Source organism: Notechis scutatus, chromosome 2, assembly GCF_049901735.1.
Source record: "Notechis scutatus isolate UNSWTSFEM ecotype Mainland chromosome 2, rNotScu1.2, whole genome shotgun sequence".
NCBI lineage: Eukaryota > Metazoa > Chordata > Lepidosauria > Squamata > Elapidae > Notechis > Notechis scutatus.
Window position 1 is genome coordinate 137,521,259 of NC_142010.1, and position 27,870 is coordinate 137,549,128.

Genomic DNA, 27,870 nt, shown 5'->3' on the forward strand with positions numbered 1-27,870 from the left:
AGCTAAAGAAATATAGGATGACCAAATACATACTTTCAAAATCAAGGCAGGAAGAATGAAGAAAAGCATCTTAAGTCAAGAATAGAAAATAACATTTTACTAATTATACTTCATTAATTTACTATCACGAGCCGTGATGGTGCAGTGGTTACAATGCAGTATTGCAAGCTAATTCTGCCAACTGCCAGCAGTTTGATTCTCACCGATTCAAGGTTGACTCAGCCTTCCATCCTTCCGAGGTCGAAAAGATGAGGGCCCAGATTTTTTTGGAGCAATATCTTGACTCTGAATCTGGCTTTCCCAATTGACTTTGCTTGTTAGAAACTGGCTGGGAAGGTCACAAAACACAATTGTGTATCCACAAGACACTGCAGCCATTGTAAATGAAAGCCAGTTGCCAAGTGGCCAAATTATGATTGTGAACCTGTGGGGGTGGTGCAGCAGCCTTCAAGGACAGGTTATAAGTCACTTTTTCCAAGGGAGTAGTAAGTTAAAACCATCTTCAAATGCACATTTGCAACTGGGGGATTATCTGCATATTCTTCAGTATACATTCCTGATATTCTTCACTAATTTCTCCCAGGAACAATCTCCACAGCTGATGAGGCAGCATAGCAGGGCTTGAGGCAAGGGTTCCTGTACTAACTTACATCTTAGAACTCAGAACTTAAAATAACAGAGTTGGAAGGGACCTTGGAGGTCTTCTAGCCCAACCCCCTGCCCAGGCAAGAAACCCTACAGAGACAAATGGTATCCAACATCTTTTTTGGAAACTTCCAGTGTTGGAGCATATGTTTCTTTACATGCTCTTTTCTGTACTTTTTCTGAAGCTCCTTTTAAACTCTGCCCGATGGTGATTAATAGATAAAGAGTCCATGTCTTGAGAGAAAGCAGAAGGTTGAAGGCATTTTCTTGTCTTTTCCATCCTGCTGTAAGGTTTGAGAAATACTTGTTGGAATAATAATCAGAGTCTTGGTGCAACTTGTATATCAAAGCCTCTGCTGCACTTCAATCAGTAATGTTTTCTTGTCATGAGGGATATTCCTCTCTTGCATTATGATTTTCTTTATGTATTTCTGAACCACACCTTCTCTCTTCTGTCGGGTAACCACTATTTATTGAAAAAAATGGGCTAAAAAAAGATGGCCTGGGTCTGTCTAATGTATATATGTATCTATACATCCCCCTCATTTCTCTCTCTCTCTCTCTCTCTCTCACACACACACACACAGAGAGAGAGAGAGAGAGAGAGAGAGAGAGAGATGAATTGAAATTGTTTGCTTGGGCTGAAAAACTAGGAAAGAAGGAAGGAAAGAAAGAAGGAAGGAAACTTTAGGCAAGGCAAGAGAAGAGGTTATGAATCTAGCTTCAAAGGCTGATGCAGGCCATTCGTTGATCCATGCATGCATGCCACTCTTAAAAGCATTGAGACAAACAAGTAAAAAAACTCAAAAGTAAATTATTCAGTGTAAATAACAAAATAATACGGCTTTTTTTATACCAATAAGAACAATAGGGGCGACTATGGGACTCTCAAATCAGTAAACAATAGCAGATGTAACTAAAGAGATACTTAGGCTGCACAATACAATAAGCTAGGAGCCATTACAATAACAGATGAATTGCACATAACAACTATCCAAGAATTAGAAAAAAAGCTGCTTGTTCAAAGTCCCAGAGAAAGAAACATATTAGAATTAACTATGCTGATCAAAGACAAGGCTATTTTTACCTTAAATTGATATTGTTTGTGACTAATACAGTATGCAGGAAGATGACGTATGTAACCAGCTTGATAAAAGTGCTTGTTTGCACATCATTTTTGTCTTTCTCCTAAGAGAACACCCGGTAGCTTCAGAAAATAAAAGCTTCAAAGCACTCTTCAGCTTTTGGTAGTGTTCCATTGAGATCAAGAGCGAAAGCTTCTCCTACTGCAACTTAGTTCAGTGTTTATTTATTTAGGAAATAATATGAAAAATAATGGGAGAGTTGTGTGTATGTATTATGCACCAAGATACATATACAATATATATAGTTACTTTTCCCTTAAAAGCTGCTTTTTAATGTTTTCAAGAAATGCCATTCTTCTGGTTTGCCACAGGAAGCATTTTTTTCTGTGATAATGTGAGAGTCCTTTTTTTGTGGTGTCACCAAAGCCAATGAATTCCAGTCAGGCTAATGTCCTCGTTTTTTTTCTACCATCAAGCAAACATGGTCTGTCTTAGGCAAATGTGATCACCAGCTAACTTAGGTGACCTTGAAAAGTTAAACTTAACTGAACTGTGTTCTTACTTACTTGTTATACTTTGATGAAAAATCAGGAAACCCCAGGATTGTTTGCAGTGTGTGGTGTGTGTGGGCAAATTATTGACAAGAAAATTACACAGGTGTGTCCATGGATTCACAAAGACTCAAGTTCAACTCTAAAGTAACTTACTCGCTCTTGCACCGAGTGACAATGTATTTACCGGCGTATAAGACGACCCCCCACTTGGAGGCATGTTTTTAGGGCAAAAAGTCGTCTTATACGCCGGCAAATACGGTAGTCATGTGTGAATTTTTGCAGAAAGTGGAGGTGGGGTAGGGACTGATTTGGTCGTGCTTATGTTTATAAAATCTTTTATGTTTAAAAAAATACATGTTTTATTGTATTTTTAATTAAATTTCTTTCATTGGAGCCATTTCTTGGCTCCAAAATGGGATGGATGGGTGGCTGTACAATGAATCAATACAAGGAAGAGGAAGGGTAGTATTTGTGGAACATGCCATGGCTCCCAAAGTTTCATCTTCACCTTAAAGGTTGCAAGAGTTCTTGGGTAAGCAGAGGAAGAAACGTTTGTCTGGCTACTCTTTTCATTCATAGCTACAGCTAATTCCTCTTTCAGAACTATAGAGTGGCGATTGGAAGAAAATCTTTTGGAAGAGAACAATGAACTCAAGAAATGGAATGACCTTTTGTGGAAATGTTGAGTCTGGGGAGCAGAACTGGAGATACTGCCTTTCTCGATGCTCTTAGTCCCCCTTTTTCATGCAAAGGGACAACTGACTGTTCAGAGGAACAATTCCAACGTGCAGCATGAGGTTTTGTCAAACTGGAGGTTCTCCCCAGCTTTGGATGATGAAGATGACGAGATAGAAGAGAATGACAATAAATTATTATTTTCAATTCATCTGGAGCACCATCTGAACACCACTGGCATTGACAAAATTGCCATCAGTCAATTGCAAAAACATCTGTACTTGAACAATATCTTTAACTACATGAAACATTTGTCTATCCCAGGTCCTTGGGAAGGAGCCGATAGGTGGACAAAATGTCAAATAAAGTGTAAACATCTGGCTGACTGTAAGACCCATAATAATAATAATTGTTACAGCCAATCCTGTAACAGCCCCTGCTGGCCAAATCTAGCATTGAACTCAAGGTTCTTCCGCATGACTGATTGGGAGAAAGTATAATGTTACGCAAAGATGTATGTCTTTCCATGCAAAGAGCTTCAAGAAGTTGAGGGTTTGGTGCTGTTTTTCACTTGGAGGATGCAAGTGGGCTTACCATTTTGAAATAGCAAGACTCAACACACGCACAATATTCTGAAACGGAATCTTCATTTCAGGATGACTATTGTTAATATAAATTACACAGTCACCGCCAGTCTTTGCAATATTTTGCATTTGTGTGAGGAAAAGATTAGGAAACAAGCTGCCGTCAAGTACTTTACAATCTAAAATCAATCCTAGAGAACAGAAGGCCCAAGGAATAGAAGACATGAGAAGCCAAAGATTAATGTGACCAGAGTTACATACATTGACACACTCAAGACTTGGAGAGGATCTTTAAGGATTTATTATGGCTAGGCTAACTCTTGTTGTACCAGAGACCCCCTCAAAAGTTCTTATCCAAGGAGATTGTATACAACAAGAAGCAAAGAGAGCAGCCACTCAGTCATTTTGGTTTGTAAGGTGAAGCTTTTCTCTAGCAATTCTTCTAAGAATGTGGAATGAGGCGGAACAAATTAAGATCCCATTGCCCCTCACAAAGGAGCTGTCATAAAGTATGCCCAGCAACAAGATGGGGAGGAGGGGGCTATTAAAGTTAGAACAAAAGTTGGAACAAAAGACAAAATGGCATTTGGCTGAAATGGGTCAAGGAGTGTCATAGGAAGGATGAGGGAAAGGCCTTCCCGTTGGAGCCAGACGCACTCAGCCACTGATAGAAATCAACGGGATGCAGGTTACATTAATCCCGGTTTACTTCAAACAACTACTCGAAGCATGAGAAATCTCTCCAAACTGCTTTGCAGGAGTCTGAATGGAGCAAATCTGAATTTCATTATTCATGTTTTAAAGCAAGAGTGGATAACCCGTAGTTTTCTAGATATTAAACATCACAGGAAGAGACAAAATGGCCAACAATTAACATTTATTTTAATTCAGCATTGGATATCCATTCTTTTTAAGGTTTGCTACTTACTGATCAGTACTTACTAATCAATTAATTATTAGAATAACTCCATTTGTTCTAGGGGTTTAGGGAAGCATTCAGATACTTCACAGTTGATCCCTCATCCAATCTGCTTTTTTCTGCAAACCAGATTAAATGTCTTTAAAACTGAGCTATATTCTCACTCACTTCCTATGCCGCTGGAGGTGAAGGTAACATTCTGAATAAGCCATATTCATGTGAAATCTAATGTAAACATCTGGGACAGTTTGTTGGAGCCTTGACACCTATTCTGGAAATCGCTGGCAATAATTCAAATATAGTATCTGAGCGGCCAGCAAATAAAACAGTTCAGCTTAAGTAAATTTACCCTGCATTTTATGAATAGGAAAAGTGCTTAGGGAAGATTTTCTAGTACCGCACCTTCTCCATCACCAACAAAAAATTGGGTCATTTCAGATTCTTCACTGCTTTTTTAATTTTTTATGCCTTCAAGTTAGTCTTGATTCCTGTTAACTGGACAAGTCCCTGAAGTTTTCTTGCCAAGATTTTGGAAGTAATTTGCAATCACAGCTGGTTTTGTGCCTAAAGTAAGATTAAAACTCATGAACTCCTGGTTTCCAGCCTGATGTCATAACCTCTACACCTAATATATTCTCTTCTCACCACTTTTCTCCATCTTTAAATCTGATTCTAACGTATAGTTGTGTGCCTCTCTAGCAGCATTGATCCTTATTCCTTTCTATCTATTCCATCTGAACCAGGCTATGAGATTGTAGTCATATATACAGTTAGTCCAACTTTTTGAATTAACTTCAGTGGTCTCCATAGGACTGTCTGTGGAACACCTGCATCATTCTGACCACAAATAAACTAAATCATCCCTGCTAAAATGAGATGAGTGATTGAATTTGATTTAAACGTGCTCAAATAAGCTGTCCATATGCATTTAAATGCACATACTGTATACAAATGCATTTAAATGTGCATATTATATAAAATGCTGGTTGTGTACTAATTCTGCACACTGAACAGCCCAGAGCTTATTTGAGTACTTTATATCAGATGTAATTTGGGCTTTAGTTTCATTCCCTACCTCCTATTCCATCAAATGGAAATATGGGTTTCTGAGCTTCCAAGTAGAAATGGGTGCATCTTTGAAGAACAGGAATGATGCTGAGATGGAGAATTGTGACTGCAGTGATCCCAGATGGTGGAATTCTCTGGATAAGGAGAAGCTGAAGAGGTCAACCATGTATACTTCAGAACATAGCTCTTCAAGAGGAAGCCTGCAAAGGCCCTGCAGGCATCTTGGGAGTAAGCAGCAGAAGCCAAGGAAAAAATAGGTGTTTGCAGCTTCAGTGGAGCCTGTAATGGACACTGGGTCTGACTTAACTTCACTTTCTAAAATACATCTGCATTATTTAAAAGTTACATAGATCTTTGAAGCAGCAGCAAAATTAGACCTCCTATGACCCTGGGCACAAATAAGGGAAAACAGAAAAAAATAACTACAAGGATTTAAAAATCAACTACAGTGAAAGGTTTTCATAAATTGGAAATTGGTAAAGGGTTTGGCTGAAGTCAAATCCCCGACTTATTGTAAAGTATTTTCAAATAGAAAAAAAATACAGACCTTTGTTGGAAAGAGGACTGTTTGGATTCTTCCAGGATGAAATGATTGGTAATTTTTTTCTAAACAAAATTTGAGGATTGACATTCAAGTGCATACACTATAGAACATGTTGAATGATACTAATGAGTTAAGACCATAGAGAAAAAGGGGGAAAGAAGAAGGACTCCATTTTGGCTGTTGCTTTTCCTTGTTAGGCAAATTTTTAAAAAGAGAAAGATGGCTATTATCACAGAAGCAATGAAAGAAGAGAGAAGAGGATCACTTAGATAGCAAACACCAGGGGAAAAAAACATTACACCAGGGATGATACAAAGGATGTTTGAGGAATGGAGAAAGAATATTATAAGCCAGTGACTACCGACTGAAATATTTGCAGTTGGAGTTTTTGCTGAAAATGGTTAAAATATGTAGGTAATGGGTGATTTTTGTTTTTATTAATTAAAATGGTTAAATATGAGGAGTGGGGAAATATATATGAAATTTTAAAGGGTGGGAGAAAATAAGCTGCTATGAAGATCAGAAGCTTTTTTTCTAGTACCTTTTTTCATTGTTACACTTTTTTCTTAAATTTCTACTATACATTTTTCATGTTATTTTTATTCATGTATTTTTTTTCAAACCCACACATTCATGGAAATATATGTTTCTAAATCATAGTCCTTCTGGAATGGTCAAATACTTGTATAGGTAGTCCTCAACTTATGACAATTGAACCCAACATTTCTGTTGCTAAATGAGACATTTGTTAAATGAGTTTTTCTCCATCTTACAACTTTTCTTGTCCTGGTTGTTAAGTGAATCACTGCAGTTGTTAAGTGAATCCCCATTGACTTTGCTTGTGAGAAGTGATCACATGACCCTGGGATACTGCAACCGTCATAAATATGAGTCAGTTGCCAGGCATCTGAATTTTGATCGTGTGTCTATAGGGATGCTGCAATGGTGATAAGTGTAAAAAAATGATCATAACTTACTTTTTTCAGTGCCATTGTAACTTTGGTCACTAAATGAACTGTTGCAAGTCAAGGACAGCCTGTATATTCTTTACATATTTGAAAAGCATTTATGAATATCTTTTAAACAGGCAACAGATTTTTTATTTGAGTGTGCCTGTAGATAACTTCTCACTCTGCCAGTAGTTCACAAATTTGTGTAAACTGAACATATGAACAATTTGAACAATTTGATTTGCAACTTTCTATTTCAATTTGACAAAATTGAACAATGACTTAATGCGTATTCCAAGACCTTTCTTGCCAGTGCTATTAATGTTAAATTCTTTATAATTTGAGTTTGAATTCCAGTGACTAAATTGACCCGTCCATATTTGCGAGCATAAATACTGAGGTGGTTTGGTGTGGCTACCCTGAGATTTTGTTGTTGTTTTATTTATAGAATTCTCTGATTTCCTGATGGTCTCCCCTCCGAACACAGATCCAATCTTGCTGCTTAGCTTTCCTAAATCAGAAGTTGTCAGCTAAGTGCTGCCACCTAGCAGGCCACCAATCATTTTATTGACAATGTAGATGAGGCCCACGGAATCCCTTGGGAGAAGAACCTGGCAACAATAGGCCTGCAACTGGAACATTCCTGGATTAGGGTGTATGAGGAAACTGCTGGAGAGGAAAGAGGAAAGTTGGTGGGATGTGAAGGGATGTGGTCAAAGCTAACAGCAGGAAAGAAAGAGTAAGCGGTTACCTCCCAGCTGCCTGACACAGGTAGTCCTCAACTTACAATACATTCAGTGGTCATTCAAAGTTACAACACCATTGAAAAAAGTGACTTATAACTCTTTTTCATCCTTCCACTTGTTGCAGAATCCCCATGGTCACGTGATCAAAATTAAGATGCTGGGAACTGACTCATGATGGTTGCAGTGTCCCAGGATCATGTGATTCAGAGGTGATGTTCAGCAGGTTCTGACCAGGTCTGGAGAACCGGTAGCAGAAATTTTGAGTAGTTCGGAGAACCAGCAAACACCCACCTCTGACTGGCCTTGCCCCCATCTATTCTCTGCCTCCTGAGTCTCAGCTGATCGGCTGGGTCTTCTTTTGTTGCCCTGCCTGGGAGAATGGAGCTGGAAAGCATGTTAGTGGGGTGGGGAGGGAATGGGGATTTTGCAGTATCCTTCCTCTGCCACGCCTACCAAGCCGCGCTCACAGAACTGGTAGTAAAAACATTTGAATCCCACCAGTGGTGGGATTCCCTTTTGCAACCTTCTGACAAGCCAAGTCACTGGGGAAGCCAGATTCACTTAACATCTTCATTACTAACTTAACGACTGCAATGATTCCCTTAACAATTGGGGCAAGAAAGGTCATAAAATGGGGCAAAATTCAGTTAACAAATTTCTCACTTAGCAACGTAAATTTTGGGCTCAGTTGTGGTTGTAAATTAAAGACTGAACTGTCGTTGATCAGCTGATTGAATGTGGGTAGAGTCTAGTATGCAGTTTCCAAGCTATAGGTTACTCACTCATGAATCAAACAAACCTCCAAAGTCCAAACTATTGTTTTATTTTAAGATCTCTGCCAAGGCTTCTCTCTACACTTTTGCATTGGCCTCATGACTTTTTTTTTTTAAAGATAAAGTTATCACATATCAACCAGAAAGCTGTTGCAGCAAGACCCATTGATTTTTTTTTAACAGAGTTTTTAAATGGATCATACCAGGGTATTACTTCATTGTACAGTCCCCTGAATTGCTTTTGGAACACAGGTGGATGTGTTTGTGAGATTTGAAGACTTGAATTTCTGGATCTTCATTTTCCTTCTCCGAATTGGCAACAGGCCTGTTTCATAATCTGTGTGAGAATTAATACATGAATCAGCTGCAAAAGATCCTTTAGAAGAAATAATGAAGCAATAAAATACTGGGATTCCATTCATTTTCATTTAATTGAAACTACTATTACTACTACTACATTTAATTGAAGGAGAGCTGGGAACTGGCAATGAAAAGGAGGCTGATTTCCCTCAGCCAAAAATTGTTCCCAAGGAGCCACTTAGATCAAGGCAGGTATTTCAGATGGAGGCTAACTAGATGTGCAGAACTATGAACCAAGCTAGTTTGGAACCACCTAAAATTGTGGGCTACAAAAGATCTCTGGCAGTGCAAGAGGACTTAGCGGCCTTGAGTTATGCATTGGTTAGTTGTGTGTGAAGTGTGTGAAGTTTTCAATGTGTGTGCTTGTGTGAGAAGAGGAGTTTGTGTATTTTGGTTTTGTTTATATGCAACTGTTCCATCTCAATAGCTGCCATGTCAAATGAAGAGTCTGAAGTGTCTGAAGAGACCATCAGAGAAATAATGATGACCATCAGGGTAGGAAGCAGATTGCTCATTATGCAGAAAAGGGTACCCAGCCATTTTTCCTGCAAGGGCTACATTTGGTCCATGCATGCCATTACTCAGGGGCTACACTCCAGAGGTTTGGCATGGTCCCGACAAAAACTTAACTTCACTGAACTAAATGTAAAATTAAAAATTAAAATTGCCCTAAACCGATTCAATGAGGCTTTGGAGGGCTAGAAGGGGGTCCCAAAGAGGACACCGGCCATGCGAGCATCACCAGTGGCGAGCAACAGGAGAAACCATAAGCCAAAACCTCTGAAGGGCGTTAAGATAGTCTTCAGCTTCTCATCCAACTAATCTACAGTACATTGGTCTTTAGGCCACAGTGTTCATTTCCCCCTTTCCCTTAAATAAATTTAGGGTGGTGGAAGGTTTCCAAGAATTAGCCCACGTACACAGAAAGATGTCCAAGAAGTTTATGGATTAATAGAGCAGAGGATGAGAAAGAGCGCAACCGCATCTCACCTACCGGGATTTTATTGACAACTAATAACAAAAATAGAGAGCTGGAGCCCTTTTGAATGCCGCAAAGCATTAACCCAGCGCAGGACGTGGGACGCCTCGCATTAAAGGTAGTTCCGGAGGAGCCCTCCAACCCGGGCCTCTGCTCTGCAGCTTCTCGGCGGCTGCTATTTCTCCGGCTCGAAGTGCGCCGTCGAGGCTGAGCGCGCGGGTGACGGCGGCGGCAACAGCTTTAATTCGCTCCATCTGCTGCTGACCTTCCCCCCTCCTTTTTTCCCCCCTCTTTCTTTCTCTTTCTCCCTTTCCCTCTCTCTCTCTTTCTCTCTCCGCCACCGCGGGATGAAAGGAGGCGCTGAGGACTCTGCAGGCCAAGCCCAAAAGCGGGGATGACGTCTGGCTAGCGGCAGCCAAAAGACTCCGGAGAGGAGGAAGGAAACCACCGCAAAGCCTGGCGAGCTGTGGGAGTCCCCCCGTAGCGGCGATCCCCGCGGGATGGAGCTGCACGAGCAGGGGCGGCCGTTGGAGATCGCGGTCAGGGGCGATGCCGTGACGGGCTCAGCCTTCCGGCTCTTCCGTGCCTGTGCCCGGGACGGCTGCCTTCCAGTGCCTCCGCGCTGTCTGGGTTCTCCTTCACGTGGGCCATGAAGGAGAGAGCAAAGCGACTGGCGACACATTCTTCGGAGCGAATGACTGGTCGTGGCCCCCGTTTTGGGGTGGGGTGGGGTGAGGCATTGGCGTGGGGTGAGTGACGAGTATGAGGTGGCCTCCTCTCCTCCCGAAATGAGCTGATTTCGGCCTCTCGGGACTCCGGGAACTTAATCTGAAGCGGAGGGGAGCGGCCCGTCAAAGCCTCCTTGCTTTTCTCTTTTTACAGCGCCCTCCCCCCCCCCCTCACCGGCCCGCCTCGCCTGCCAAGCTGTGGTGCGTCCCTTTTGCGCAAGGGCGCATAATTCGCGGGCGCGCACCGCGCCGGGTCTTCCTGACTGGATGGCTCACTCTAATGGCGACCCTCCTCGCAGCCTCTATAAGAAGCGGGCCCTGGAGAGGGGCTTGCAGACATGCTGCAAGGAGCCCTCAGCTAGCAGGACGCGCGGCGCTTCTCCCCCTCTAGCGTCTTCATTTCTCTTCTGGGAGTCATCAGCCGGCGGAGTTGCCAGCAAGTGAGACCCAAAGGGGACTTTTTCTCCTGCAGCTTCTCCCTTTTCCCTTTTTTTTTCTCCCCCCCGCTAAAAACTTCAACTTGGCCTCACATCTTCTCGACGAGCGACGGCCACTTCCCGGGCGCACGGTGTGCGCTTCGCCAGCGGAGCGCTTTGGAGACCGCGTCGCCATCCCACCTCTCCACCCACCCATCTATCATTCGCCGCTTCCAACCCCCAACCCCCTCCTGCGGTTCCTCCGAGCAGGCAGGCGAAGCGATGAGCCCCGTGGCATTAATGCTAGGCTTGAAGACCTTGTGGGTTTTGGCTTTTTCCTCTCTTTCCAACACTCTCGCGGTGAATAACAGCGGCCGATGGTGGTAAGTGCGCTTTACGCGCGGCTGCGCCTTTGGCGAAACCGGATCGCCTTAGTGAATTGATGGGACGGGGAGGGAAATCGAACCTGCTGCGGCTTCGAGGCTCCCGAATTGGCAACTTTGCGCTGCCCGAAACTCGGCTTCTGAAGCAGTACGAATGGCCAAGTGGAGAAGCGGAGCAGGACCAGGCGCTGGTTCTCGCCTGGCAATGTGGATGCCGTTTCGGTTTCTGCGGGATATTGCTTTGGTGGAAGCTTGGAAGACTTGGGCATCCGGCTATCGTTTGCAAGAGACAAGGATAGGGTCCAAAGCCCCCGAATGGGTCTTTGGCTCTATCCGCATGGGGTGGTCAAATTTGTAGTTGGAATGGGACTATGCACGGTTTCTACCAAAGAATTACTAATAATTATTACTACTTCTACTTTTGCCTCTACAAAGCTACTTAATACAGAAATGTTTCCCCAATAACTAAAGTATGTTGCACTCTTGCCGTAATTATTTATAATGAAGTGCTATTTACTGTTGCACTATTTCCGTCACTGCTAATGTTGTTATTCAAGTGTTTCATGTCTGTATTCTTTCTTTCCATTTTCTTTGCACGCCTCTTCTGAGACACCCGGACAAATCAAGTAAAAATAGTTCGGGAGATATTTCCTCCAATCATAGTTCAGAGAAGAGAGATATGACTCTTCATTTTTCAGTATTGATGCCTGATGGTCCTGCTGAAATCTCTCCCTGAAACTCTGAGAAAGCAAAGGAATCCCATTTCAAATTTTAGCCCCTCTCCTGCAATAATACATGCCTGGTTTTGGGTCCAATGGAATAATCTATAAAGGAAAAGCAATGATCATTTCAGTAAGCATCCTGGCCAAATGGAGGTTCACTTCCAAATTCAATGGTTTATGGACCTTGTGGGTGTGAATACTTTCCAGTATAATTTGTACTGCTAGTCATCAGGGATTTGAATTTGGCCACTCATTCGGTCTCTTGCCCGAGCACTAGCAATTCTGCGTATAGGACTGAAGCAGCAACATGGGATCTAAGAAGGGTAGCTGTGAGATCCCACAAAATGGTGTTGGAGTCAGGGCAGGTGCATGGAATCTGAAATTGCCAGCTGCACCTGCTCAGTACAAAAAAAAAAGCGGCGGGGAGGTGGGGGGGAATGAGCTGAGTTATAGGTAGTTCAATGTAGAAATGAAAAGGGAATTACAATTAATGGAAATGTCTCTTTTTTCAAATGTGTTGAGGCATATATGGAGAATCCCCACATTTATTTAATTTTTAAAAATCTTGATAAATAACTCAAGCCGGCAAACATACCTAATACTTCTTCCTTCTCCTATTTTCTCCACAATAACCCTGTGAGGTGAGTTGGGCAGAGAGAAAGAGAGAGTGATTGACCCAAAGTTACCTCGCTGCCTTTCATGCCTAAGGCAGGACTAGAACTCACAGCCTTAACCACTGCATCAAACTATCAGTGTTACAAGGTCTTTTCTGGGATGAAGTGAAGTTCTTCATGTTCTAGATCTGGAATGAAAGAAGAAAAGAATGCTGTTTCTCAGATGCCGCTAGCAATCAGTATGGTTTGAGATGCATAACTATTAAATATCTGCTTACAAGGGTAGCAGGGTAATACAGTAATGACTAAGTGCATTTGTGTCATATGCGTGAAGCAGATACATTTCTTGTTTCCTAGATTCTCTATCAATAGTTTCACGTAACTGGCGTATCTTGGACTATATGCAATAGTATGAAATACTCAATAGCCTCAAATCTTGCAGAACCCAGGGTCAGCTCTGTATGAATAATAAAAACTAATTCTTTCATTTGTGTTTCAGCTGGGCAAAAAAAGAAATGCAATGCTTTTAAAACTTACAATGTAATCTATATATGTTGCAGAGGTTCCCAAACTTTGTGACACAGGAACTTCCCACAGCGGTTTTCTGCAGGCAAAGTGACAGAACAAAGTCTAAGAATGTATTTGCCTCCACTTGGCCAGAACAAACCTCATCAGGTTTTAAGGTTTTAAGGTCTCTCTCTCTCTTTCTCTCTCTCCCTCTCCCTCCCTCCCTCCCCCTCTCTCACACACAAAGTTGGTTGTGATTCCCTGGAGGGAGAATCCTGACCTGTAGCTTGGGAAATCCCACTCTAGCTCTTTGGAGGCAAATACAATTCCTCCATCCCATCTTTTGAGGAGGAATTCTACAATTTTCCAAACTGTTTTAGCTATTAAAATGTCTCAGATGACATATGTATGGTACCAAATTTCAGGGCTGCAGTGCTTTGGAAAATTAACCTAACCATTTTAGTACTCCAAGTGAAGTGAGTCAGGGAGTGAGTCAGTGAGGCCCAAAGGTCCTTGGTAGTAGTACTGGTAAAAAAAAGAAAAGAAGGATTTCCATGCTTCTTAGTGAGAGAGGCTGTTTGTCCCTGCTCCCTGCCACCAAATTTGGCAATGGACTGGACATCCTGAAGCCCAATGAGGTGTGGTGACAGCCTCCTTGGCTTTGACAGACTGGCCTCTACTGCAAAATCATGCGAATGAAAGGGTTGTGTTGGATTTAGGAATAAAGAGTTACCAGGGACGCAAATTCAGCTGTTTTGTCTATGGAGATCCTCAGTCATCCAGGTCATGGTTGTCCCAAAGGTGCTTTTTTTCAAAAGGCAACTGGACTTTCTTGGTTTTTCCTTGAAGGTGCTTTGTTTCCGTTCAGAATTGAAGAAGTTTCTTGGGATGAGAAGCGAAATGTCTTCAAGGAAGGACAAGAAAGTCCGATTGCCTTTTGAAATAGCATCTTTGGGTCCATCGGTTCTGATTGCCTAGAAATACCTGGACTGTATGCCTTGGAAGTGTTTGTTTTGACTCTCTTCCACCTTTAGAGTTAGGTTTTTCAGGGGAGTACTTGGGCTACTGTGCACAGCATTACAAACCCTTCTACAATGTTTTAAGGAGAAGATGCACAGACAGTTTATTGGGAAAATATTCTTCTGTCACAAAGACTCTTAAAACACATGTGATGCATTTTAATTCCATAGCTCAATAGGAAATCCTTTTGCTATTTTAGTATGCCTGTATCATATATCCATCTGTCGGTTATCCATTGGGGGTTTTTTGTGTGTGTGATCTGTTTATCAAAAATAATCTATGAGTGCTATAACCCTTCCTTATTTGAGCTCTCAGATAAAGCTGTTCTCCCTGTCACGATTCCTTCTAAAACATCAACCGGTGGAAACAAAAGTGAATGAATAATAGAGAGCAGTGATCATTTATAAAATCAAGCTGATCATTTATAAAATCAAGCATCCAGCATGTCAGATTACTAAAGAGTTTAATTTCACCCAGGCACTGAGCAAAGTGTTTTTGACTATGGGAAAATAAGTATTTTGGTAGGGTTTTTTAAAATTTTACTTTGCTTTTATCTTGCCTTTCAGGATCAAAGGTGGCTCCCATCAAAAGGCAGCTGACAATAATTATCAGCTGATTGTTATTGTTAATAATTATCAGATTATTGTTGCTCTTCATGTTGAAACATCTACATTAAAAAAAAAAGCTTAGAACCATCACTATCGTAAAGCAAAGGAAGCCATAATTTGCAGCCACCGCAAATTAACAGTTTAACACCAGTCATTTTCTGAATAAGACAGATCATGCAATCTTCCCCAGAGTCTTGTCCTCCAGATGAACTCTAATTCTTCCCTCATAATCTCCCTTATTTAAAAATTATGGGAGTTTGTTGGGTATAGATGGAGAGTGCCAAGTTGAGAAAGTTGGCTTATGGTATCCTACCGGTTTCCCTTTCCTTCCATATTGGTTCCAGTGACGGAGTCTGCAACTTCCAAGTAATGCATTTTCTTTCCTGAAATGGCAGAACATTGGGGTTCCTTCCTCTCCATCCTAGAGGTAATAGGGGTATCAGCGCAAAGAACAATTGGAACTGCTGCCTAGGTCATCTAGGGCTCCCATGGCGATTCTCCACCTGTGCAGGACTGAGGCTGGGGGGATGGAGGGCAGGATAAATAGCAGCTACTTGGGTGAAGGAAATGAACACATGCTGTTTGCAATCTCTTCCACTGGATGGGGCCTGGCACGTAGTTTGACCCTTTCAAATACTGTAGACAGAATGGTTGTTTTCTTATTTTGCTGCCATTGTTTTTCTCCCTCTCTTCCCGAGATAGTTGTGGCCACTGTTGGCAGGGAGGGAAGGTCTCAGAAAACCTGTTTGGAGGGGGAGGGGGGAGGTCTCAGAGAACCTGTTAGGTCTGAGAGAACCGGTAATGTTTTAAAGGAACCTAGCTCCCTTATTGTGGGTGATATGTGGGCTGTTCTTCTTCCCTCTCTCCATTGTGGTTTGCAAATTCTAATTTTTTTAAAAAAAGTTTTTTCACTAGTGCTTTTCTATACATTTTAGAATTATTTTTGTTATATTCTGCTATTATCATATTGTTGTGCCTCCCACCTCCTCTACATTCTTTGGAGAATAAGTTCTTAATTTTCAAATAAATATTTTAATATTTTGAAAATAGTATGGAACTGCAGTTGCAATGCATAATGGTAGTTGAATTTCTTTTAAGGTCAAATTGGGCTTTACATTTGTGCTATACATGTCTGTTTTGTGTGTGTGTGCATGGTTTTGTGGGGGGGAGTTGTAGACAAAAAAACTCTAATTGGCTATTATATTATTCTGAAATCCTATCTGGAATAAAAGTAAAGTTTATGGATTTTATAAACAAATACATGTTCCAGATTTTCAATCCAATCTAATAACAACAATAGGGAAAAATAGCTGTAAGATAATAACAGCTATATTTTGTTTATTTGTAACAACCTATTTATTTTTATTTAAAACATTTATGTAGCTCAGCTAGTTGGTTAACAAAATATATGTAACCAAGTTTACATTAATTTCAGTGAACTGTCAATGTACTGTTACTGTTATATTATCAGGCATTAATTGCATTTCTATAGCAAATGACTGGAGTTCATAACTGTGTTTAATGCTATGATGTTAAAGAGAAAGAGGGAATTGACTGGGAATTCTGGGTGTTGCAGTTCTAACACATCTTGAGCATATCAAATCAGAGAAAACTGATGCGCAATAGGAATTTTGCACTTTACACTCTACTGTCGTTTTGGATCCTGCAAGCACCTCCTCTGCCATATAGAAGTCGTGTACAGCAAATTCCTTTTAGACAGCTCTGTTAAGCACATTTGAATTCCTCCTAGATGACTTAAGTTGGGGACATAAATTCTCAGATAAGATTTTCTTAATTCAAGAATGCCAGATGCACTAGATTTGGAATTTATATGGAATTCCCCTTTAGCTGTTTCCACATGTTTGGGGTGGCCCTGGCAAGAGATGGGAACACTCTGCTCCTCTCTTATTAATTACAGTAAGTAGATTGATTCCTCATCCACGTAATCTCCTGCCAAAACCTGTCCAAAAATTGCTATGATTTTTTCATTTGTCATGTGGAGTGTGATCACCCCAGTTGCTATGATATAAGTGACTTGCAGACATTTTTAATTAAGTTTTTAATATCATTGTGGGGTACCTCACTTCTTAAAATATGTTGTGCACACTTGATCCAGAATAAAAGAGGGACTTCTTTGCAACTGGACCTAGATTTGGGAAGTTCCTGTCCAGAGGGGATTTTTGATTCACTCTTTAATTATCTTCCCGCCCATGAAAGGAAAAAGAGGCAACTCATGGTTATTAGTTGATTTACCTGGCATGTTTTGGTGGATCTTGTGATCCTTCTGGGAATTCAGCTATACTATGTGAAGTTTTAATTTTTATTCTTTAAATTAATTGGTAAGGAATTAGTGTTTAAAGCTAGGGTGGCACAGTGGTTAGAATGCAGTATTGCAGGCTAATTCTGCCTTCCACCGCCAGCAGTTCGATCCTGATTAGCTCAAGGTTGACTCATCCTTCCAAGGTTGGTAAAATGAAGACCCAGATTGTTGGGGGCATTCTTCTATATATCACCAGGCAGAGAGAGTTTTTAAATACATACCTGTGTGTGTGTACACACACACACACACACACACACACATTAAACATGCATTGGTATGTTAGCAGCATTGAATGCAGTGATATTTAGGCCGAAGCAAAAGTAAGAAAAGCCCATGATAGAGGCTGCTCACAATCATCGAAGAATGCCCTCAAGTCTTAACCCCTCCCTTTCCAAATGTCCTTGCAGTACTTGATATTCAACACTGCAAGATTTTGGGTGAAAAGCTGGAAGTTTTCAGTCTTCATTCTGGAGGTCTGAGTCCTTAAAGAGCCAAAAACCACCCTGTCCTGGTCACAATGTAATCCTCTTGAAACCTCTGCTTGCAGGGGAATCATCAACGTGGCCTCCTCTACCAACCTACTGACCGACTCCAAGAATGTGCAGCTGGTGCTAGACCCTTCCTTGCAGCTCCTAAGCCGCAAGCAACGCAAGCTTATCCGGCAAAACCCGGGCATCCTGCACAGCATCAGCAGCGGCCTGCAGAGCGCCATCAAAGAATGCAAGTGGCAATTCCGTAACCGCCGCTGGAACTGTCCTACTACCCCAGGCCCTAATGTCTTCGGCAAGATTGTCAACAGAGGTAAGGGGACGATATGGGGAAAGGGATTTGAATGGTGGTGGTGAAGAGGAGGAGGAGAAGAATGGAAGTCTGTCCAGTTCTCTAGGTGATAAGTCAGTAACCTGGCTGTACAGTGAATCTGGCTTCCCCATGGACTTTGCTTGTCAGAAGGTTGCAAAAGGGGATCGTGTGACCCCTGGACCCAGCAACCGTCCTGAATACGAACCAGGTGCCAAGCATCCCGAATTTCTATCGCATGATGATGGGGATGCTGCAAAGGTCGTAACTATGAAAAACGGTTCATAAGTCCCATTTTTCAGTGCCGCTGTAATTTTGGACGGTCACTAAATTCCCTCTCTTTTAATTTTGCTCCTCTGCAAGATTTTAACTGGTGGATGTCCACCATAGCAGATGTGCCCATCCACCATATAGCCTTCCACCTTCAGAATATAAGCCCTGCCCAATGGTTAAAGGGCCCATGACCTGTGAGGTCAATTTGGGGAATAGCCATGAGCCCTTGGGGAAACTGAGCAAGGGACCCTGGTCATGTAGTAAAAGATCAGGCGACTGTTCTTTGTCTTTCTTTCTTTCTTTCTTTCTTTCTTTCTTTCTTTCTTTCTTTCTTTCTTTCTTTCTTTCTTTCTTTCTTTCTTTCTTCCTTCCTTCCTTCCTTCCTTCCTTCCTTCCTTCCTTCCTTCCTTCCTTCCTTCCTTCCTTCCTTCCTTTTTTTTTTTTTCAGAAACAAAATGTCTCAGAATTGTTCATGGTGCCCATGCTGGCCCCTTCTTTTAAAGCAACTTGCGTGGCAAGCTGAAGTACTTTTGTATAACTTCGGCGTTCTTAAGAACAATATCAGAATTGCTGTTTTTGGATTTAGAAGCGTCATGCCATTGCAGTCGAGCACACCTGGCCTGGTTTAATCCGATGGATTTCAGTGGGATTTCAACAGCTTAAGCGGACATCACAGAGGTGGCATTCAGCAGGTTCTGACCAGTTCTGGAGAACCAGTGGCGGAAATTTTGAGTAGTTTGGAGAACTGGCAAATCCCACCTCTGACTGGAGATTTTACAGTATCCTTCCCCTGCCACGCCCACCAAGCCACGCCCACAGAACCGGTAGTAAAATAATTGAATCTCACCACTGGGACATGAGCTGGTTGAAGATTAAAAGGTGATTTGGGGCATGCATGGATATACACTCTTCAGCACATTAAGTCAAATATTTATTTTCTGAGAGTGCATATGGTAGCTATCACCAGAAGATGCAACTTCTTTAAGGAGTTGCCAAAAGATGCAACGTGAGCATCCATGCACACTCTGAATCACCTTCCTTTCCTTCTTTCAAATTTGGATCATTGCACAGCCGTGATGGCGATATTAATCATGACTACGCTCCGCTAACAGCATAGACCAGCAGACTAACAGAATAAATTGGAACAACGGCTGAATAAAGGAGAAAGAACTGGAGAAAAATCAGAAAAATATAAAGACCTGCACATCGAAGTAGCACAATGATGGCAAAAGAAAGGAAATATGTTTCTAATGGTCATAGCTGCCTTGGGTGCAATTCTCCCCCCCCCCCCAAAAAAGCCAGTTTGATCTAGTGGTTAAGGCAGCATGCTAGAAAGTTGGAGACAGTGAGTTCAGGTGCTGCCTTAGCCATGAAAACCAGCTGGGCAACCTTCAGCCAGCCACTCTCTTCAGGTTTGTTATTGTGGGGAAAATAGGAAAATGGAGGCATGTTGGATATGTTCTCCATTTTGAGTTTATTTGCAAAAAATAATAAAGACAGGATATAAATAAAATAAAATAAATAAGGCGTCTGGAGCACCACATGAACACCATTGGCATTGACAAAATCACCGTCAGTCAATTACAAAAGGCAGCTTTACTTGGCATGGTTTACATCCTGGAACAATATCTTAACACCATCAAACAATATCTGCCTGTCCCAGGTCTTTGAATAGGTGGTTATAAATGCCAAATCCAGTCTAAAACATCTGGTTGGCTGTGTGACCAACCATGATGATGATGATGATGATGATAACAGTAATAATAATAATAGCCTATTAATTGACAGGCTCCAGTTGCCCCTCAGCCATGGAAGCTGACCGAATAACTTTGGATCAGTCCTTCTCTCTCAGCCCAGGTGACCTTACCAGGTTGTTGCAATGGGGAAAAATGGGTGGAAGAAGCATGACATATTCCCTCTTGAGCTCTTGAACAAGTCAATGGGGCATAAATGTAAGAAATAAATAATGAGTAGAATTGCAGGGGTGAGGGAACTATGGCCCTTTGATGACTTGTGGACTTTAACTCCCAGAATTCCATGCTGGCTTAGGAATTCTGGGAGTTGAAGTCCACAAGTCATAAAAGGGCCATAAAAGGCCCATCTCTCTGCCTTACTGGAAGCTGCCACTAATGGAATGGGGATGGAATTGATTTTCAATCCCTTCCTGCTTCCTGGGGGCCTTCCATCTCCCTTCCGATACATCCCATAAGACAGTGGTGGGAATTCAATTTTTTTTTATTACCGGCTCTGTGGGCGTGGCTTGGTGGGCGTGGCAGGGGAAGGATACTGTAAAATCTCCAGTCAGAGGTGGGATTTGCCGGTTCTCCGAACTACTCAAAATTTCCACTACCGGTTCTCCAGAACTGGTCAGAACCTGCTAAATACCACCTCTGCTATAAGATTGGGGGGATCCCTTGGAGCAGAATGGGAGGGGGGAACAACAGGGAAGAACTGGCTGAGAATCCCCTCCATTCCAGTTCTGCTGTTAGAATCTTGGACCAATCAGCAAGCATGCCTCCAGTGGAGTGACAACAACTGTACACCATTGGCTATTATTAAAATCCTGCTATATTACAGTCTTCTCACATTGTATATAGGTTGCCTCCATGGGAATATTACTATCTAGTGGGAAATCCTTTGGCGAACTTAACTGTTTGCTAAAGAATATGCCTGAGCATTGTGATAAAGTGAATTCTGATGGCTGAAAGGTATGTCTTCATGAGCACCATTTAAGGCTGGTTATAGATTTATAAACTAAGGAAATACTTTATTTGGGTTATAAGGCTGAAGAAGTTGCCACTTAGACCAGCCAGATTAAAGACCACAGCTGGGAGAGGCACAGAGAACCTCTAAAAGTGGAAACTCCAGTGTGGTACCTCTGGGGTTTGGTGCCCTATCCTCCCCACCCCTTTGTTTTTTAAATTTTTGTTTTTAAAAGGTTAATTTTCAAACGTGTCTCTGAACATCATGGTTTGACTTTAGTAGAGGTAGACTGCAAGCTACTTCTGCTGCAGCCAGCTACCTACAATTTGGTAGCTCAAATCCCACCAGGCTCAAGATTGGCTCAGCCTTCCAGCCTTCCAAGGTGGCCAAAATGAGGAGCCAGATTATTGGGGGCAACATGCTGACTCTGCAAACCATCTTGAGAGGGCTGTAAAGCACCATGAAGCGGTGTATAAGTCTAAGTGCTATTGCTATTGCTATAATTGAACCCAACATTTATGCTGATAAGTGAGACATTTGTTAAGTGAGAATCTTATGACCTTTCCTGCAGCCCTTGTTAAGTGAATCACTGCAGCTAAGTTATTAACACGGGTGTTAAGTGGCTTTGGCTTCCCCTGCTGGCTTTGCTTGTCAAAAGGTCACAAAATGACCCTGGGACACGGCAGCCATCGTAAATATGAGTCAGTCGCCAAGTGTCTGAATTTTGATCCCATGACCAGGGGGAGGCTGCAGCCATCGTAAGGGTGAAAAACGGCCATAAGTGGCTTTTTTCAGCACTGCTGTAACCTCAAAAGGTCACTACATGAACTACTGTAAGTTGAGGCCTACCTGTTCTAAGCTGGGTTCAGTGCTGCTATTCACCGATACGTTATATGGTCTCTCTCTCTCTCTCCCTCCCTCTCTCTCTCTCTTCTGCCTCCAGGTTGCAGGGAGACGGCCTTCATTTTTGCTATTACCAGTGCTGGGGTCACCCACTCAGTGGCCCGTTCTTGCTCAGAAGGCTCCATAGAATCTTGCACTTGTGACTACCGACGGCGAGGCCCGGGAGGTCCCGACTGGCACTGGGGTGGCTGCAGTGACAACGTGGACTTTGGACGGGTCTTTGGGCGAGAGTTTGTGGACTCCAACGAGAAAGGGAGAGACCTGCGTTTCCTGATGAACTTGCACAACAACGAGGCAGGACGCCTGGTAAGGAGAATGGGGGTCACTACGGGCTATATGGGGCTTTACGCAGAATTGCATCAGAGGTGGTATTCAGCAGGTTCTGACCAGTTCTGGAGAACCGGGAGCAGACATTTTGAGTAGTTTGGAGAAAACCGGGAGCAGACATTTTGAGTAGTTCGGAGAACTGGGAGTGGACATTTTGAGTAGTTTGGAGAAACGGGAGGGGACATTTTGAGTAGTTTGGAGAAAACCAGGAGCAGACATTTTGAGTAGTTCGGAGAACCGGGAGTGGACATTTTGAGTAGTTTGGAGAACCGGGAGGGGACATTTTGAGTAGTTTGGAGAACTGGCGAATCCCACCTCTGACTGGCCCTGCCCCCATCTATTCCCTGCCTCCCGAGTCCCAGCTGATCGGCTGGGTCTTCTTTGGTTGCCCTGTAAAGGAGAACGGAGCTGGAAAGCAGGATAGTGGGGTGGGGAGGGAATGGGGATTTTGCAGTAACCTTCCCCTGCCACGCACACCAAGCCACGCCCACCAAGCCATGCCCACAGAACCGGTAGTAAAAAAAATTGAGTCCCACCACTGGATTGCATGCATTGAGAATGCCTTTCCTACCATTACTGTATGGGGCACAGTGATATCAGCAGACACTAATTAACACCACATTTGATTTCTCCAATAAGCCTCATGAATGTTTTCAACATATGTTCAGACCATGATTCACTCTGTTCATATCAGCTCATTGTTTTCTGAAGAGATAATCAGTTATGATTTCAGTTATGTCGATCTATTCCTAGGAAAATTAACCATCAAATTCCTCCAAAGTAATTAATGTTTTATTAAGGTTAGCATGCAAAAAAAACATAAGGTCCCATTCAGATCATGATGCACTTATGCAGATGTGTGATTGAGTTAATGTGGATTATAGCTCTATATTGTTCACCTGGATGAAATTGGATTTGGTGTCTAAGACGTTATCATATGGCATAGAGTTGTACTGTAGAATCTAAACAATGTGTTCCAGGAGTTTGTTTTAGCAAGAATGCTGGGAATATTACCCCAAGCTCTCAGTTTCTTTACTGTTATCCTACAAATAAGACCGAAGGAAGCAACAAACTTCCAGTTCCTGTACGATAATTCATGTTAGAGTTTACCTTCCATTCCTTGCAATGATTTATGCACTTTATTGAACAAGCATGAGGTAGTGCAAGAATCCATCTCCTCATCTAGGGAAGAATTCGTTTCAGGAAAACTCAGCTCAAGCTGTTTGTCATATGTAAATATGACTAACAGAATTGCTTTGCTAAATCAGGCTATTTCCTACAGTGACTTTCTAGGTGAATCCAAAAGGAGTCTTCAACCTGGTCATGGACATAAAGACACATTATCCTTGGTGATAGCCCTTGTGGGAACACAGTGACTCTAAGCTGATGGTGTGTTTAAACTCTACTCTCCCAACGCAGCTTGTTCTTCTGCTACATCCCTTGTAGCCTTGTGTGAGACATGCAAACCAATGGTGGGGTTCATTTTTTTTATTTATTTTTTGCTACTGGTTCTGTGGGCATGGCTTGGTGGGCGTGGCAGGTAAAATCTCCAGTCAGAGGTGGTATTTGCCGGTTGTCCGAACTACTCAAAATTTCTGCTATCGGTTCTCCAGAACTGGTCAGAATACCACCTCTGATGCAAACTATAGTTTGCAGGTAATATAAAAAACCCAAACTACTTCTTTACTACTAATTAAGATGACATAATGCAGTGGGGCATTTATGCCTGGACACAAGGCAGGAACTGAATAGCATCCCACTGGAATGGCCTCAAGTCCAGCAGAGTTATTTAGGAAAACATCCCAATTGATTGGTTGCAATCTGCCTATCTGCTGCCCTTAGAAATGCCCAGATTTGCTGCCTGAAACAAGAGATTCTGGGCATGGGAATATACCTGCTTATGTTTGTTGCTTGGCTGCACAAAATGTATTTCCTCTCTCTGCTTATTTGCACGGTTGTGAACTTGGACTGGGAAGCATACATTTGTTTGCTTTTACAGGGGCGTAGATTGTGAGGAAAGTGGTAGCAACCTGAGACGGGTGGGCTGTGGTAATGGGATGTCCCCTCCAGAAATGGGGCAAGCCTCCCTTAATCAGGCCAGCCTTATGCAGGCTAGCCAAGCCCAGGACCGCAAGCTAGGCTGACGTGTGGGCTCCTAAACATCTGGAAGGAAATGGTTCCAGTTCTTCTAATTGCAATAAAAACCCCTTTGGAAAGAAAAACTGCGGGCTTGGGAGAAACACATCCACATTTTTCTAAGTGGAGGGGATCTGTGGTGTGTGGATGAGAGGCGGCGGGGAGTTGGTCCCATTTGCAAGGAAAGGGGGAAAGAAATGGACCTTGGAAAAGAGATTTTGCTAACAGAACAACAAAGGGAGAGATGGTGCACAGGGAAAAGCAGAGATGCCCTGGCACCCAGCCACTCCTGATCACTCCAAGAAGCAGAAAGTATAGGACATACTATCACCATTACTACAGTACTGTATTATTATTGTCACTGTCGTCCTCACATTTTGATTTCCCTTCCAATTCCCAGAGTTTCTAGACAGCATAACTTAAGACTAGGAATTCTGGGAATTGTAGTCCCCGCAGCTTTGGATGGAAAAAAGCCTTCTTTAGCTTGCTTAGCTTGTTCAAAGCCTGGATAACTTCTCCGGCTGTCCAGATATTGAGGAACTACAGTTCCTGGTAGACCTAGCCCACATGGGCATAAAATGAAGTTTCTGGGAGTTGAAGTTCAGCCATTTCTGGGAGATCTTAATCCTCCAGGCCTGACACCAGTCATCTTCACAGCTTTTATAATAGATCGGTTCTCTTTATTCAATGGAAAAACGGAGGCAAGGAAGATTGGCTTGCCTGAAGCTACCTAATGAATTTTGTGACAAGGGCAGTGCTGGAGTCTGGGGCCTCTTGCTTTCACCATAGCCATGACAGGGCTCTCAACTTAGGAACCAGGCATCGGGCTTTTGGGGCAGCCCCGAGCGCTGAAAAAAGTGTATTGCTCCTGTGCAAAATTTTACATCCAAATAGATTTTATTCTTTATACTGTTTCCGTCTTCCCTAAAAAAAATATAAACAGAACCCACCATAGTCTGAGAATCAGTGCCTCCATTAGATAATGGACAGTGAAGCCGAAACTAAGTTAATCGGCTGAAATTAGCAAACTTCCTCAAATCCCCAAATAAGTTACCCAAACTTAATCCACGTATCAAAGGATAAGGCCTGCAAACACAAACAGAACGAATTAAATTAAGTCTCCCACCTAGAGGAACTGCATGTCCACAAGAACAAACATACCCACTCACACGCACAGGCACACACACGGTTCTCAAGTGTCACCCTAGAATCAGCACATAGACACCCCAGATAAGTCCAACCCCGCCCCCCTATACAAATCTGTTGCTGTATACCCCATTTCTCTGCAGCCTGTTCCTAAAGGCGAACTGTTTTGCTTTTGGGAATAAATGCTGCTTCTTTCCTCACAGCTGTCTGGGTCTCGTTTTTATTTATTCTTGCGCAGCTCCAGCTCGAGTTGGAACCCCAAATGATTCTCCTGACACGCTTAATAGGCTTGTTGATCTTCTTTTCCTCCTCCCCCTCCTCCCCAGACTGTTTTCACAGAAATGCACCAGGAATGCAAGTGTCATGGGATGTCAGGCTCTTGCACCGTGAAGACCTGCTGGATGCGCCTGCCCACCTTTCGGACTGTGGGAGACTTCCTCAAGGATCGCTTTGACGGCGCTTCCCGGGTCATCTATGGCAACAAAGGCAGCAACCGAGCTTCCCGCATGGAGTTGCACCACCTAGAGCCGGAGAACCCAGCTCACAAGCCCCCTTCTCCTCATGACCTGGTCTACTTTGAGAAGTCTCCCAACTTCTGCACTTACAGCGGCAAGACAGGCGCAGCAGGCACGGCCGGGCGCTTCTGCAACAGCACCTCCCCAGCTCTGGACGGTTGTGAGTTGCTGTGCTGTGGGAGGGGCTACCGCACCCGGACACAGCAGGTGACGGAGAGATGCAACTGCACCTTCCACTGGTGCTGTCACGTCAGCTGCTTGAACTGCACCAACATGCAAGTGCTGCACGAGTGCTTGTGAGCAACGAGGAGGGAAGCAAAGGACATGCATGGCCGAGTCAACGAGAAGCACCCAGATCAGAAAAGAAGACCTCATGAAAAGGCCCAGGCTGCATGGCATTCGCCTCACATATATGCACATGCACATGCACACACACACACACACACACACACACACACTCATTTCCCTATTTCCCCACAGGAGCACAGTACCCTTTCTTGGCCCGGAAACCAGACCTCTTTGTGGTTACAAATGTCTCACCTCACTGTCTTGGGAGAATCAACCCAGGTTGAAATGGCTGCAGGCATCCATGAGAAACAAGGCGGTGATGCGCATGTTTGCAAGGGCCCAAGTGTGCAAGGAGCTCCTTTTGTATTTTTGCAAGCTCATTGAAATAGACCTTGATTTAAACTAGATCTGAAAACTTCAGCCCCAGGGATTGCAGTTCCCAGGTTATTAGCTGTATTTTGATTGGTTGAAATCTTTCATTCCTTTCTTTGTTTCTGGACCAGTGGTGAAATGCTACCGATTTGCCCTGGTTCAACCGATCCGGTAGCAAAAATCGCCAAACCGGTAGCAAAAAGTCCACCTAACCGGTAGTTAAAAAACAAGTTCCGACTGAGAGGAGAGGAGAAAGAAGAGAAAAGTGCAGGATCGGCCCTTCCACCCGCTCCTGCGCTTTTCTCTTCTTTATTTTGTCAGCTGATTGGCACGGCAGAGCCTCAGCTGATGTTTGGAAAGCTGCGCCCACACGTGCGAAGTGCACGATCACCGAACCGATAGGGAAACTGGTAGAATCCCACTACAGTTCTGGATCTCTTGGATGATTGGAATAGAAGGCAGGGAGGGGGAATATCTTGGACTTTGGGCAGAATGGCTTTCCCTCACCCGAGACATATGCTCAGGTCACAAGAAGCGTCTTCCCTATGTGTTTGACAACTTTCATTTTACAGACCCCACCCGAGCTTCTCTGAACTGACTTTCAGGTGTGTAAGCCCCGTACATGATAATTGGGAGCTAGAGGGACCACACCTCCCCACCACCACCACACAACTACGTTCCATGTAGCTTCCAAGAGAAATGCAACTCAAAGCATATCATTAGAGCATCTGTGGTCTCTGAATCAACGAGGAAGCACAAGGGAGCCGAAGGTTCTCCAGTGAGTGACCCCATAAAAATGAATGTCTGCTGATGTAGGCATGCCCGTCTTTCATTTGTCTAATGGGGCCTTCATAGCAAAATATCTCGGCTAATTATTTTCCATGATATTAGTACAGGCAATCCTCGAACAGTTCATTGAATGACCGTGTCAGCCCTGGACTTTGAACAGGCTGTTGCCACAGTGCTGGAAAAGAATTTGACAGGATTGTTTTTCCACACTTAACGACGGTCGCAGCATTCCCAGGGGTCCCACGGTCAAAAGTTGGACTCTTGGCAACTGACTCATATTTATTTCGTAGCCGTCATATCCTGAGATCATGTGATCCCCTTTTGTGACCTCCTTACAAGCAAAGCCAACGGGGAAGCCCAATTCACTTAACAACTACCGCACGTTACTAACAGCTGCCCTGATGTAGTTAACAACGGTGG

General features: G+C 43.1%; 1 protein-coding gene across 1 annotated transcript; it reads left to right on the top strand.

Moving 5' to 3' along the window:
• The first annotated feature begins 10,779 nt into the window (after positions 1 to 10,779).
• Positions 10,780 to 26,836, top strand: WNT1 (Wnt family member 1). The gene is made up of 4 exons (XM_026677385.2): positions 10,780 to 11,409; positions 17,748 to 18,001; positions 21,918 to 22,183; positions 25,813 to 26,836. The coding sequence occupies exons 1-4, from the start codon at positions 11,309 to 11,311 to the stop codon at positions 26,299 to 26,301; spliced, it is 1,110 nt and encodes a 369-aa protein (XP_026533170.1). The 5' UTR covers positions 10,780 to 11,308; the 3' UTR covers positions 26,302 to 26,836.
• The last annotated feature ends 1,034 nt before the right edge of the window (positions 26,837 to 27,870 follow it).